General features: G+C 37.5%; 1 protein-coding gene across 1 annotated transcript in view; it reads left to right on the forward strand.

Moving 5' to 3' along the window:
- The window catches only part of Eif5b (eukaryotic translation initiation factor 5B), a 52,368-nt gene that overhangs the window by 11,747 nt on the left and 25,670 nt on the right, over positions 1-14,951 (forward strand). The window contains exons 2-6 of the mRNA XM_036167846.1: positions 2,699-2,824; positions 2,922-3,006; positions 3,920-4,583; positions 6,597-6,820; positions 7,202-7,352. Coding sequence (XP_036023739.1) covers positions 2,699-2,824; positions 2,922-3,006; positions 3,920-4,583; positions 6,597-6,820; positions 7,202-7,352 — 1,250 coding nt within the window. The remainder of the gene's footprint in view (positions 1-2,698; positions 2,825-2,921; positions 3,007-3,919; positions 4,584-6,596; positions 6,821-7,201; positions 7,353-14,951) is intronic.

Here is a 14,951-nt window from a genome sequence, read left to right on the forward strand (position 1 = left end):
GAATCAACCATTTTTGTGTTTTTATCAGCAACTGATAATTCTCAGTCACTGGATTTTAGCCTTTGGAATAGATGTAGAATATCATCTCCTTGTTTTAATTTGATTTTCCCGTTACTGAGCTTTGTTTTCATTTTATCTTTTTGGCAGTACAACTTCATATCTTTTGCCTATATTTAGTTGGGTGCTCTTAAGAGTTCTTTGTCTATTTTAGATACAAGTGTTAACAACATAGCATTTTGATTTTTAAATAGTATCTTCTTCAGAAGTGTTTAATAAAGCTTGTTATTTATCTTTTATGGCTTGTGCTTCTTGTTGTTTTTTTTTGCCGGAGCTGAGGACCGAACCAAGGACCTTGCGCTTGCTAGGCAAGCACTGTACCACTGAGCTAAATCCCTAACCCCTTGTTTTTTTTTTTTTTTTGTTTTTTGTCTAAAACCTCATTGCCAAGCCTCAAGATCAACAAACACATTTTGTGTCTTGATGTTTTGTTTTCCTCTTTTGTACACCAGCTGAAAAGGAATTGTTAGTGAATTGCCTTTCCTTTTTTGTCATGGATTACGTAATTATGTTTGTATTGGTTTGTTTCTAAACTGTTCTATTGGCCAATGCATGTGTTCTCTTGCCTGATAGCATGCTGCCTTGATAGCTTCAGTTTAAGTCTTAGTATTAGATAATTGTGCTTTCCAACTTTGCTCTCAGTATGGTATTTATTATTCTAAGTTGTTTGATATTCCATAAATACATTGACTGAGTGTGGTAATGCCTGTAATCCTATCTATTTAGAAGACAGACAGGAGAAACACCAGTCTGAGCTATGCACAGTAAATCCAAAGATTTGAAAATGAAAATTGGGCTGAAGATATGACATTGTGTTCAAGCCCTATTATATATTGGAAAAATACTTTGGAAGTGTTCAGGTTAAGACTTAAGACCTAGCCATATTGTACTTGATGGATCTAATTGTGTTTGAGTTTACTGAAAAATTAGAAGCTTAATTATTTCTTTTTTTTTTTTTTTTCAGGAAGACAATATAGTTAAGTTTGAGCTTGTCACTGGGGGGATGCTTTCTAATTATGTGGCTTTTGTGCTCATCATATTTAAGCTTCACTTCTTAGAATTGTTAGTAGTATGAGAGAATATCTAGTATGTGTAGCAGGTGGTTATTAACAATGCTTGATATTTGGTAAGCATTCAGGAACTATTATTCTTTTGTTTTAGCCAGAAGTCGTCTTTCAGACTTTATACTATACATAGGTAATTATGTGTACTATTATTGTAGGGTTCTTCGTTGATGAATATTCTGGGATGGTAGTGAAACAAAGACAATCCCTCAGGTTCTTTTTAGCAGGCAAATGTAGTTATGTGAGTGCTGGTAATATTTTGGAGGTGAAGTACCACCTCCTTTTCTCCTAATTTTCAGGAACTGTTGTAGTGTGAAATATTGGCAGAGGTTCCTTTAGGACAACTCTTTATTGCCTAGATTATTATCTTATTATCTGATCTGACATGAACATATCCCTTAATTCTTCCCCACTCCTTTTTGTAAACGTGTAGTTTTAAGTGTTACAGATTCCGTCCCCTTTATGTTTATTAGATTTGAATCTTGCTTGCATTGTTAAAAGTCAGATGCCCATTTTGTTCTTCCTACAGTTACTTACAGAGCTCCCTCACTGGATCTCTTGCTTCCTAGAAGTCGGGGCTGTGCCCCGCTGTACCATGCTCTTTGCCGTGTTAACGTCTTTCCCTACTCTATTGCTTGTTTCAAACTGCTTTCCCAGGATTTAACTTCCCCATTTTAGATATGCAAACAGTTCAGAGTCAGTAAGTGTCCAGTGGGACATATTTTAATTCTGTTTAACTACTCATAAAAAGCCCCTATCTATTGATGTCTTGATGTGTCATCCAGATAAATTTGACATACTGTTTTGTACTTGTACATTTCAGAATGACTGACCTTGGTGTTCTGTAGCTTTTAACTTGACTGGGACTTTGATTACTCAAAATGGTATAGGTGGGGACACTGTAGACCGAGTCAGAAATGTGGAAGATTGAAAGTGGGTTTGGTTCTGTATCTGGCACGTGTGTATCTGTGTATGTATGCTAAGTGTTTTATTTAGTGAACCATGCTTAATTCATGTAAACTTATATGTGCAGTCATGTTTTCCTTAAGGCATTCAAATCTTTATGCATTCCAGTTTTATCAACTAGTAAAGTGAGATAATAGACCAGTTGGTTTCTCAAGTTCTTCTGAGTTCTCTAATTTTTGCTGTTTCAGGTGAATGAAAAATGTATAAGGGTCCAAATATTTAGGTATTGTAACTGATAGCCAAAGAATAAGGCCTATTTATACTTTAGTTCTTTTGTGTTTTGTAAAGAAAACTCCATTCAGGTGTGTGCGCACAGACATACATGTTTATTATCTATGGAAGTTACTCTTTCCCTTCATTGCCTGGGCTGTTTGTTCATTTGTTTTAGGGTTAGGCTCTTTATTCCCACCTTCTGACTTTGGTAGACTGACCTTTATGGAGGAAGAGAGTTTGGTAAGTGTGTAACCATGCTGTTGTGAGAGAACTTTATGAGTGTTTCTCTGTTCTGCTAATAAGTGGACAGGGTGCAAAAATACCAAGGAAGTGTCTATGTAAGGAAACTGGTAGATGATTTGCTGTTGAGTAACATTTGGTCTTTGTTTTCATTTAAGTAACAAGGATGATAGTGATTTTGGCGCCTTGGCTGCAGAAATAGAAGGAGCTGGTGCTGCCAAGGAACAGGAGCCTCAAAAATCAAAGGGGAAGAAGAAAAAGGAGAAAAAGAAGCAAGACTTTGAGTATGTTTTTAAAAAAAAAATTCAATTTTTCATAACTTGAGTATTGGAGTCATCTAATGATTTCAGTACTTTAAAATGTATTTTCTTCCTTTTCTAGTGAGAATGATATTCTGAGAGAACTGGAAGAATTGTCTCTGGAAGCCCAAGGCATCAGAGCTGACAGAGAAGCTGCCCCAGTCAAGGTGAAAGCTGTTACCATGGAGTCTCCCACTCTGTTTTCTTCCCAGTGCTGTTTAGGAGCTACATGGGGCATCCTGTGATTGTAGATAGGTTCATAGTTTTTACAAAACAGGTCAAAGGGAGGAACCAAGTTGTCTGAAAGAAGCAATATGCTTAGAACCTTTGACAGAAATAAATTTTGGGAATCTAGAAGTACTTAATGTTGTTTTGCCTATTGATAAAATTGGTACATTCGGGAACAGTGATGACATTTCCCACCTCCACCTTCCATTTTCTACATTATTATTTTTCATTACTGTTTCAGGCACATGGATTTTGAGATGTATGGTGAATGTGAGTTGTATAACAGGCGTACACTAGTGTCTATTGTGTGGTTGGATTTTTTTCTACTTTTTTCTTTTTAGATTTATTTATTTTATATGTATGAATGTTTTGCCTGCATATATGTATGTGCACCATATGTGTGCCTGGTGCCCATGGAGGTCAGAGAGGGCATCAGATCCCTTGGAGGAGTTACAGATGGTTGTGAGCTGACATGTGGGTGCGGGAACCAAACCTGGGTCCTTTGCAAGAGCAACAATTGCTCTTAACTCCTTAGCTGTCTCTCCAGCCCCATACTTTCAATATTTCTATAAAACAAGACCAAAAAATCATGCTTCCAAGCCAGGTGGTTGCGGTGGTGCATGCCTTTAATCCCAGCACTCGGAGGCAGAGGCAGGTGGATCTCTGAGTTTGAGGTCAGCCTGGTCTACAGAGCAGGTTTCAGGATAACCAGGGCAACACAGAGAAACCCTGTCTCGAAAAACAGACAAACAAAATCATGATTCCATGAAATGTATTTAAAAATGTGTACTGAGGGAAGCATTTGACAGGGATGACAATCTGTTGATAGTTCTAACAAGGGAAACTTTTTAGCCTACAGAAAACAATGAAGAAGAATCTGCCTCAAAACAAGATAAAAAGAAGAAAGGACAGAAGGGCAAAAAAACAAGTTTTGATGATAATGATAGTGAAGATTTGGAAGATAAAGATTCAAAATCAAAAAAGACTGCAAAACCTAAAGTGGAAATATTCTCTGGGAGTGATGATGATGATGATTCTAATAAACTTTCTAAAAAAGCTAAAAAAGCTCAGAAATCAAATAAAAAAAGGGATGAATCAGAAGAGGATGAAGATAATAGTAAAAGAAGTAAAGAGCGTTCTAGAGTAAACTCTTCTGGGGAAAGTGGTGGTGAGTCCGATGAAGTTTTGCAGTCCAGAAAAGGACAGAAGAAAAACCAGAAAAACAAGCCACTTCCTCCTGTGGAGAGTGGGAATGAAGACGATGACTCCTTCAAAATTAAGACAGTGGCCCAGAAGAAGGCAGAAAAGAAGGAGCGTGAGAAAAAAAAGAGAGATGAAGAAAAAGTGAAATTGCGGAAGTTGAAAGAAAAAGAAGAGCTAGAAAAAGTTAAAAAGGACCAGAGTAAACAGAAAGAACCTCAGAAGAAATCTGAAGAGGAAGGTTTGAAACTCAGAGTGACTCTTGACACAGGAGCTGCCTCTGAGGAGAAAGGAGACGTTCCTGCCGCTGTAGAAGGTTGGTGATAACCACAAAAGCCGTTGGCTCGTGTCTGGTCTCAGTTGTGATCACTGTGCTGTGATGGGGTTTGGTGACGTGTGTGTGAGTGCACTCACCTGTGCATTTGGATATGGAGAGCAGAGGCCAATTTTAGGTCCCTACTGCCATCACAATCCACCCTACATTTTAAGGATATTATCTTTTTATTCTTTGAGATTATAATCTCACGACATTTCTCCCTTCCCTTCCTTCCTTCTAAACCTTTCCATACACGCCTGTTTGCTCTCTTTCAAATTCATGGCCTATTTTTTTTCATTAATTGCTGTGTAATTGTCTCTCCCAGGGGTGTCAGAAACTACAGTCTTAAAGTGTCACCAACATGACTGCTTAAACATGAGTTGAATAAGGACAGCAACAAATAGACCTGCTGCAGGGGAAGGGGCAAGCTCATGCCTCAACCCTACTCGGAGAACTGCCAGCCACTAAGGAATGCTGAAATCATGATAAACAGTCTTCGATCTTATTTTTTCAGACAGGCTATCTCACTAATGAGAGAGTTAGTGTTTCAGCCAGGCTGGTGGAGCTTCAGGGTCTACGTCTCTCTCTGCCTTCCCTTGTATTGGATTTACAAATGTGTGCTGCCATGCCTGGCCTTTGATGTGGTTGCTGGGGATATGATCTGTATCCCTCATTTTTGCTCATTAAACCATTTCTCCAGGCTGTTTATTTATACTCTAGAAATTTAATAAAAATTTATTATGACTATTTTTGCTATTAATGATGACTAAGTGGCCAAAGAAAACATTTCCTTCCCAAAACTCATGTCAGATGATATCTCTAAATTATTTCCTTTTTATTAAAAACAAAACAAAACAGTTTAACCTGTGAACTAGAAAAGTAAGAAGTAAATTAAGAGACTTAAATTAGTTAAATCACTTAGATGATAATGATCACGTTTTTGTTTCTCTTTTTTTTTTAAAAAAAGTAAATTTATTTCATTTATTCATTTTTTTTTAATGTGTGGGCGTACGTGTGCCACGTTATTTGTGCATAGGTCAGAGAGGACCTCTTTTAGAAGTCAGTTCCAGGGATCAGACATAGGCTGTCAGACTTGGTTGCAGCCCCTTTACTTGCTGAACCATGTTGCTAGCCCCTCTTTGTCTTTTTCAGTAGTAATTGAAATCTAAGCATCCTAGCTGATTGCTTTCTCTCAGAATAAATACATCTAAATATTAGGTGGTTTAGATTTTTTAAAAGAATAGCTTTTTCTTAGATTAGAAAGGTTTTAGTAAAAAAAAAAAAGATGACCTAAGTTTTTAGCCACTGAAAGTTTTATTGTCTGAATTTTGAGGAGAAACACTGTCACAGGAATATTACCAACCTTATTTCTTTAGTGTGTGTGGTTTTTTGTTTTGTTTTTTTTTAAAATATTATGTGTACAGTGCTCCACCTGCATGTATCTCTGCAGGCTAGAAGAGGTCGCCAGATCAACCACCATGTGGTTGCTGGGAATTGAACTCAGGACCTCTAGCAGAGGAGCCAGTGCTCCTAACCTCTGAGCCATCTCTTCAGTCAGTGTTTTTGGAGTATAATTATATTTTTGTATTTTGTTCCAATATCCCCATATTCTAGGTTATCATTTTCATTGTCCCTATTTAACAGAAGTGCTATAGCAACTAAATAGGTGTAAGCTAAGTTGTTTTTTTTTTTTTTTTTAGAATTTCAGACATGTGCTGTGATTACCAAACGGAGAGATACCTGAAATGCAGTGTCTGTTGTCTTTTTACCGCTGACAGGGTCTGTGTGTCATCCTGTGTTCATCTGGATGTCAGACCAATGCTAGCATTGCAGCTGCCCAGTGGGCCAGCTGTGATGTTGTACTCGACTGATGGATTGAGGGACTCCAGTCTCAGGACACCGTGCTGCATGTTACTCTAGTGTCTCACGGTGGTCCTTGAACCCTGGCTCGCCTTTACTCATTGATAGAGAAAGTAACTTGAGTTCTTTGCCTTTATGTCTTCGTTTTGGCAGATGACAATGAAGGAGACAAAAAGAAAAAAGATAAGAAGAAAAAGAAAACAGAGAAAGATACGAAAGAGAAAGAGAAAGAGAAGAAGAAAGGCCCCAGCAAGTCCACTGTGAAAGCTATCCAGGAAGCGCTCTTTAGGCTTAAAGAGGAGGAGGAGAGGCAGAAGAGAGAAGAGGAAGAACGGATTAAGCGGCTTGAAGAGCTAGAAGCCAAACGAAAAGAAGAGGTATGTTTTCATGGAGTTGCAAACACTGACAGTTTCCTTGAGACCTGTCCTGTAAATATTCTCTAGTGTACATCTAAACATGTATAGTTGAGCAGGCATTCATTTATACTAACTGCTCTGATATAAGTAATACGATGGAAGAGGTATAAGAAAATCTTACCTTTGTCTCCCATGTACAGACTAAATTGTATGTGTGTATAGCTAATAATATACCCTGGTGTTATTTAAGAATAACATACAACATTTAAATATCTTCATTTATAATCTCCCAACATAATATATTGCCTGCATCTCAAGAGCTTTGACGTTTGTATTGCTTATTTTAAATTTGATTGTTCATTCAGCTAGTATAATTTTTATATGCCATGGATTCTTGCTCAGGAACGATTAGAACAAGAAAAAAGAGAAAGGAAAAAGCAAAAGGAAAAAGAAAGAAAAGAACGCCTAAAAAAAGAAGGGAAACTGTTAACTAAGTCGCAGAGAGAAGCCAGAGCCAGAGTTGAAGTGACCCTTAAACACCTCCAGGCTCAGGGTAAGTAGTGATCTTCAGAGCTTTTCTCCTGCAGTTAGATCCCTGATGCAGGAGCATTACATTAGTTCAGGGATGTAGGGTTGAAGCTGTGGGAAAGTTGAGGGAAAATGTCAGGACTAGGTGTATAGTGCTGTTGTTTAGGAGAATGATTTCTGTGCTGTGATGGAAATTTGTGTGCAGATCATAAATTTCCATGAACTTTGCCCTCCTTCCAAGAAACAAATAAAAATGAAAGTGAGACCTTTTAACCAGTTTCACCAATTATCAATCAACCCTTTCCATTTTTGTTTTATACCCCTTATCCTTCTGAGCACTATTTTCCCCTGGGGTTCTTTAGAGTGAGTCATAGACATTTATTTTATATATTTTTCTCCCATATTATTTGTACATGTAGCAAATAAGTATTTTACTTAGCATAATTAGAATATATATTATCACTAACAATAAATTTTTTTCAGAAGTTTTTTGTAGGTGCATGCGTATATGTGCTCATGGAGGTCAGAGGTCGACACTGTCTCAAATGCTTCTCCACATTTTGTTTTTGAGACAGGGTCCTTGGCTGAACCTGGAGCACACCAGTTGACTAGAGTGGGTGACCAGTGAGCTCCAGGAGTCTGCCTGCCTATTGCCTCCCAGTGCTGGGGTTACAGGTGTGCACTTCTGTGCCTGGAGTTTTTGTTTGCTTGCTTTTTAGTGTAAGTGCTGGGGTCTGAACTCACATCTTCATGATTGCCTGCTAGGCATTTACCAATTGAGCCATCTATTCTGTCCCCAAATAACTTTTTTATTTCTGATTTTCTTTGTGTTTTCATTATTTTCCTCCTATTTTTCAAATGTCTTACAAATAGTTTAAATCTGGATCCAGATGTGAACCACAGATTGTATTTGGTTGATAGGTTTGCCTCTCAGTAGTACCACCTACCTTCAATTTTGATGTGTCATTTATTTATTGACAGTACTGAAGAGTTTACTAGAATTTTTCACATTATGAATTTTGTCTACTTACGTTCTCCTGGTGTTGGTAAAATACTGTGCTATTATATTTTGTAATTTCTTAGATCTCACAGCTTGTCTGTTATTTAGTGGTGCTGTATACTTCTTTACCTCAGTGTGCTGAGATGGGCTTTCTGACTTGTTGCAGTGTGAGGTTTGATTCATAGCCCTGTTTACTGTAAAACAAAACAAAAACTAATCCCTCAATAGTTCTGATGTCCAGTGGGTGGTGATGTTTTATTCAGTATTCTTTAGGAATTACAGCATTGGTAATAATATAAATTTGCCTTTTATTCTACATTGAGTTAGCCAAGATCTGTAAATAAAAACTTTTCCCGAAACAGCTTTTATGCAGGAATGTCACAATAAGTGCTTACTTCTTTGCCTCCTAAGGTTTCAAAATAATCAATGTCTGACAACCTTCAAAGGTGACCCATGAGTTTAATTTTGTCTTTTGTTTCTGTGAATAAGGACATAATTGATTTTATTTCTTGAAGTCACAATGCCTTTGATACTCATTGTATCATCTTCTCTCCAGTGGAAGTCCTTGTGATTTTTTTCACATGACCACAGTGTTAATTAACTTCTTCCTTCCAGGTTTACCTGTGTTTTTTGTTGTAGATCTAGAATCAGCTATTACCCAAAGAGCTCTGGTTCCTGTCCCAGTTAATGGTGTTTAAAGATGACAAATTGGTCATATAATTGTGTTTTTAACAGTAAGACTTAAAATAGTGTCTTTGCTCCACTGAGAAGACTTTATTTCTGGGTCTTCCCTAATTTCTTCCTTATATTCCATAAGCTATTATGCTATAGTCACATAGGACTTGGTTAGAATTATATCAGTAGCTCACTTATTGTGTACTTTGTAACTGATGCTGTGATGATCTTTGACACTGCTTTTCCCTGGTAGAAATCTTATCATTTGAGTCCTATCATACATAGGAAGTAGTGATTTACTAAGCTTAAGCAGTTTGCTAAACATTCAGAGCTGAAATTTAAATGTTTTGTGTGTGTGTGTGTGTGTGTGTGTGTGTGTGTGTGTGATGAATTCTTTATTACGTTTGTACTTAGATTTCAGAAAATTTATTCTTATTTGGGGGTATAGCTTTAAAACCAGTGGTGTTAGAGGTTACATTTGTATATATCTATGTTAGTACCCAAACATCAGATGTGACTGGTGACTATCTAGAAAGCTAAAGGCCTTTAAGAGATATTTGGAATGGAACAAGAAGAGAATAATTTTTCCAAGCTCAGAAATGCTGTTTTATGGAGTAGCTAGAGATATAATTAGATGAAAGTTAAGATTTTAAATTAATTTGGTATCAATCTTTAGAACCTGCTTGGAAAAGATGTTTTCTTAAGAGGCATCTCTGACCCTGTTCTCTTTTCTCAGTCCTTATTTTGCTGCCTAGTGCATAATAATTCCTTAGCTTGATAAGAAAGGCTCTCTGCAGTCTAATCATGTGAACCATCTCAATAAAAGATCCTCTGGTGTTCTCTCACTGTATCTTTGAAAGGCAGCTCATTAAGTAGAGGTAAGTTACCACATCCATTGCCTTGCTCATTAAATCCAGATTGTGTTCTTAGATTATTAGAAAGCAGGGGCTTTCTGATAATTCCTGTGAAAATTGCTGCAACTTTTCAGTCAGCTGCTAAGTTTATTGCAGGAAAAAGCTCTTGGAGAACTTGAGTATGATGTCTTGGTTTGCTTGCTCAATAGTATATCTGAATGAAGTGCTGGTGTTGATCACAAGCATAGTGTTTTAAGAATCCCTGTCTAGAATAATAGTCAGTTGATTGAATCTGGGGTGATATCCAGCCTGCAGTCTCCGCATTCGGCTTAAGCTTTTTACCTGGTGGATATGGGCTGCTAGTCAGGGAAGCTGTACTGTATACTTTATATAGCCTCTTTGACTGGCTTAGTACGTTTCTCTTACCATAGTTTTAACACTGATCATTGCAATTCTAGCCTTGATCAGTACCTACATGTATAGACATATATTCTTACTTTAAAGTTAAAAATATTCTTAGTTTTGTTTTTGACTTTATTTAAAATCCATACTATGTAATTCCTGCTGCTGCCTGTATCCTAAAACTTCTGGCCAGATTGAATGTCTGTGTTAGCTGAAAAGGGAGGGGTTCTGAGTGTCTTTTGGGTGTGTTACAGGAAGAGAGAAGAGGGCTTGTAGTATGGAACCATTCACTTGTAGGTCTGTACCAGGAGTTGTAAACTGAGAAGAGTGTATCTCCTTCATACTTAGTAATGTTGCAGACTAGGTTTGACAGTGGTTTGCTCTACTGTCTCAATTTAATAATATCTCTTTACTTCCTTTATTTGGGAGAAAACATTAAAATAATAAAAATGATAGCCATGAACTCACACAGAAATAGATTAATGACTTGAAATTAGAAATTTTTACTTTGTAAGTCACTTTATTCAATCTTACTTACATTGCTTTTTAAAAAGATAATGCAGCGAATTATTACCCATATTCATATAAATTGACAAGAAAACAAAAGCCCAGTAGATAAATTATTTCAATGAGGAGGAGGCATAATCAGGAAACAGACATAATTTTGAAACATGATAAAAAGAAAATACATAAAGATAACAATGAGAATTACTTGGCAGTTCACACTGTTAGAAGAGCCTGTGGAATTTGGATATCCACCCAGGGTTTCTGGCAGTGTCAGTTTGTACAAATTTCTACAAATTTTTTTTTTTTTTTTTTTTTAAGACAGGGTTTCTCTGTGTAGTTTTGTGCCTGTCCTGGATCTCACTCTGTAGACCAGGCTGGCCTCGAACTCACAGAGACCCACCTGCCTCTGCCTCCCGAGTGCTGGGATTAAAGGCGTGTGCCACCACCGCCGGCTCTTGGAGAACAGTTTACCAATACACATAAAGGACCATTGAAAAGCTCCCTTAACACTGTCAGAAAACCAAGGAAATGTGTACTATGGAATGTTTAGTTTAAAAAGAAAGACTATGACCTTTTTACACAGTCACCTTTGCATTTGCTTTTCACCACTTACGAAGCTGACCAGGAGGTACAGAGTGTCATTATGACTGTTTGTAAAGATAATGGAAACTTCCAGTCACTTAGTAGTAGTTTTCAGTATTTCTGTGGTAAATTACCACAAATTACTACTTAGGAGCAACACAAATTTTCTAGCTTACAGTTCTGTAACTGAAAGTTAGAACTGGACTTGAGGTGTTGGCAGGGCCATATATATATTAGAGCTGCCAAGTGAGAATCCATCTGTACTCTTTCTCTGGCTTGTGGAGGTCATCCACATTCCATGGCTGTAGAGTTTGCTCCATCTTCAAGGCCATCAGTGTTCACTCTAACTTTTCTTGTTCAGCCATCTCTCCCACTGACAACAGCCTCTATGGGAAAGGCTCTTCTTTACTCGGGAAGGATTATGTGATGAAGTGGGGATAATTTCCACATTTCACACAAGCCAAGGACTTAACCTTAAATCATGTTGTAGTGTTGTCTTCACCGTCCATGTCCTCCTCCTCTACCATCTCATCGTCTGCACTTGGGGGACACACATGAACCTCTTTCATGAGGCTCGATCCTTGGTCTGCCTTCCACAGTTAAAATATGTTTTCATTTTCTTTGTGAGTTCTCTAAAAGTGCAGCATTTTATTTGTGTCATATTTCATGCTGCCTTTCAAAGATCACAATCTTTGCTGACAGAGTGATTAGCATACTACTCTGGTATGCACAGCAGGACCGGATGTTGTTGTTCTGGTTATAGTCACTTGTCATTTTAGTCCTTCAGTGTGAGCATTGGGGGAAAAGAGCTGGTTTATCTCAAGTACAGTCAAGAGACAAGTGGTGGTAAAGTTTGTATTCCTGAAGATGCATTTGAAAGAGTAGATAATAAGCCCTGCTTTTCTCTTCCGGCATCCCTGTGAGGTTTTTAGAGGCAAGTTAAGTTTGTCTTTTGTTAGCTGTATTATGCTTCAGTAATTGATAGCCCCAGTTTATAGACTATATCATAATGGTGAAAGTTGTTGTGGTCCTTTAGGGAATAAGAGGAAGAGAATTTCCTAGAATTTCCTTTCAGCTGTGAAATTTAAATCATTTTGTTCATTTTGAATTGAGCACATTATTGCATAACAGTACATGAAATTAGAATAATACTCACATTTGTTTGCTTAATAGTGGCCAGAGTTACTGAGTAAGGGATCCCTCATAATACAAAAGTTAGAGGAAATTCACTTCTACTTTGGCTGAGTGATAGCCACACGAGTGTTATGGATGTAGAAGACACCAAGAGGCCATCTAAATAAACTATGGAGTTGTCCTAGTCCCATGGTCAGATTTGGGGCTGAGGCCCAGTTCAAGGGGAGGGCTGCTTTTAAAGGTAGAATGCCCCTATCTTCCTACAGTGTGTGCTTTCACATTTCACAGATGTGAAACATTCAGGCCTTTTGCATTCTTGGAATTCCTGGTCTTAACAGCCTCAGGTTACTCATAAGACTGGCCTCACACCTATGAGTCTCCAGCTGCTTGCTACACTAGTATGAAACTTCTCAGTAATCTTAGAATAGAAAACTTAAAAGAATGTAATCTCTTTAGCAGAGGGACCAGTAAAACAGTCTCCTAAGATGTAATGATATGGGTCCAGCCTGGGCTACCATAGCAAGTTCTAGGTCTGTTACAGGACCCTATCTGGAGAAAAAAACAACAACAAACCAAACCAATATCCCCCCAACATAAATATATATGGGGAGAAATCTACAAGTTTTGGAAACTAAACAGTGCATTTCTCCTTACCCTATTCAAAGAGGATGCTTACTGGAGATGAGGAACATCTTACAAAAGGCTCAGGGTGAGGTGGGGGAAGAGCTGCTTTAAGAATTTTGTGACTTAAGGGCTAGTTCTTGGAAATGATCCATAAAATAATCCACTAGCTGCATTGACTAAGAACAACAAACACTTTAAACCAGTGTCAGTAGTGAAATGGAAGGTACTACTGTGAACAATATGCCTGTCTCTCCAAAAATATAGATGCAGTAGAACAACTTTAAAAAGGTACAATCTATTAAATTACTTTCCAACAAAGAAAACAATCTCCTAGGGACTTTAAAAAATGATTAAGGAGTACATTGGACCAGTTATACATACTATATTCCAGAAATAGCTTATATGTTTTTTGAGAACACTTTTACATACTGAGAAAAAGTCAATTCAGGAGAGGATATACAGACTATATATAGCTCCAGACTGGTCTGAAACTCCTGTCAATTCTTCTGTCTCAGTGTCTTGAGTATGAGCTACAATACCTGACCATTTACAAACTTACATGAAAAAGCTTTCAACACTAACTCACTCACTCACTCTCTCTCTCTCTCTCTCTCTCTCTCTCACTGCAGATAGATAAATATGTAGATAAATGTAGACATCTACTTAATATATCTATATATTTACATGGTTATTTTGTATATTTATACATAAGGATAATCTCTCATTATAAATTGGGTATTATCCTGGGAATGCAAATATTTGAAAATGAATCACTGTATTTTTTCATATCAAAAGTTACATGAGTACGTATCAGTGAATTCAGAAAAACCACTTGACAGAATCGTCATTTAATGTAATATTTACAAACAGTATCAGTGAACTTCTTTAAGACATTAGTCTCTTCCTTCTATCCCCCAGCGCCCCCCCCCCCCCCTGCCCAAAAAGGCATTGCTCAAAAGGTGACTTGGTGGGTAAAGTCAGCTTGCTGCCAAGCCTAACAACCTGAGTTTGATCCCTGAGACCCACCTACATGATGGAATGAAAAGAATGGATTCCCACAAATGCCCTCTTAACTGACTTGCATCTATATTCTGTGCTGTGTGCCTGTATGTGCACACACAAAACTAATGTAATTATAAAAATTAATGAAAAGAAACCCTAACATAATGGAAAGGGCAGGACAGTCTTTGCTTGCCATGGTCATCAGTATTGTGCTGTTATGTCCTGATCTGTGGAATTGGGCTAAATAAATGAATGGCAGGCAGACTGGAAAGAAGCAACGAAACTGTCTCTGCAGGTTATGATTATCAGCATAGAAAAATGCTGTGCATCTCCTGCATCAAGACAACTGTAGCACTGAGGGTGAGGTTAGCACAGCTGTAAATGGCAGATCAGTATGTAAATGTCAGTTGTATTTTCATGCTAGCAATTAGCTGCTGAAAATTAACAAAACCTAACCAAATTTGAGCAGAAACATTTACTGAACCAATCTAAAAAGAAAGTGAAAGAATTACAAACCTATTATTTGTAGTATCTAAATCTGAAAACTACAAAATAGCAATGAGTAAATCAAAGTATAGCCTGTGTGAAACATAATTAACCATGAGACTCAAAACTATGAAGCTTTCAGAATCGGTCTGTTGATTCAGTGACTCAATTGAAGTCTCAGAATGATGCTTTATAGAGTTCTCTGTTACCTCTTTCTAAAATGCAGATACGATAAGATTGAGTCAGAATAGCCCAAAAGACCTTGTTTTGAAATTTTTTAGGTTTATTTAAGCTGGGTATAGTGGCAGACACTTTTAATTCCAGCACTTTGGGAGACAGAAGCAGGGTTTCTCTGAGT

Source organism: Onychomys torridus, chromosome 18, assembly GCF_903995425.1.
Source record: "Onychomys torridus chromosome 18, mOncTor1.1, whole genome shotgun sequence".
Lineage (NCBI taxonomy): Eukaryota > Metazoa > Chordata > Mammalia > Rodentia > Cricetidae > Onychomys > Onychomys torridus.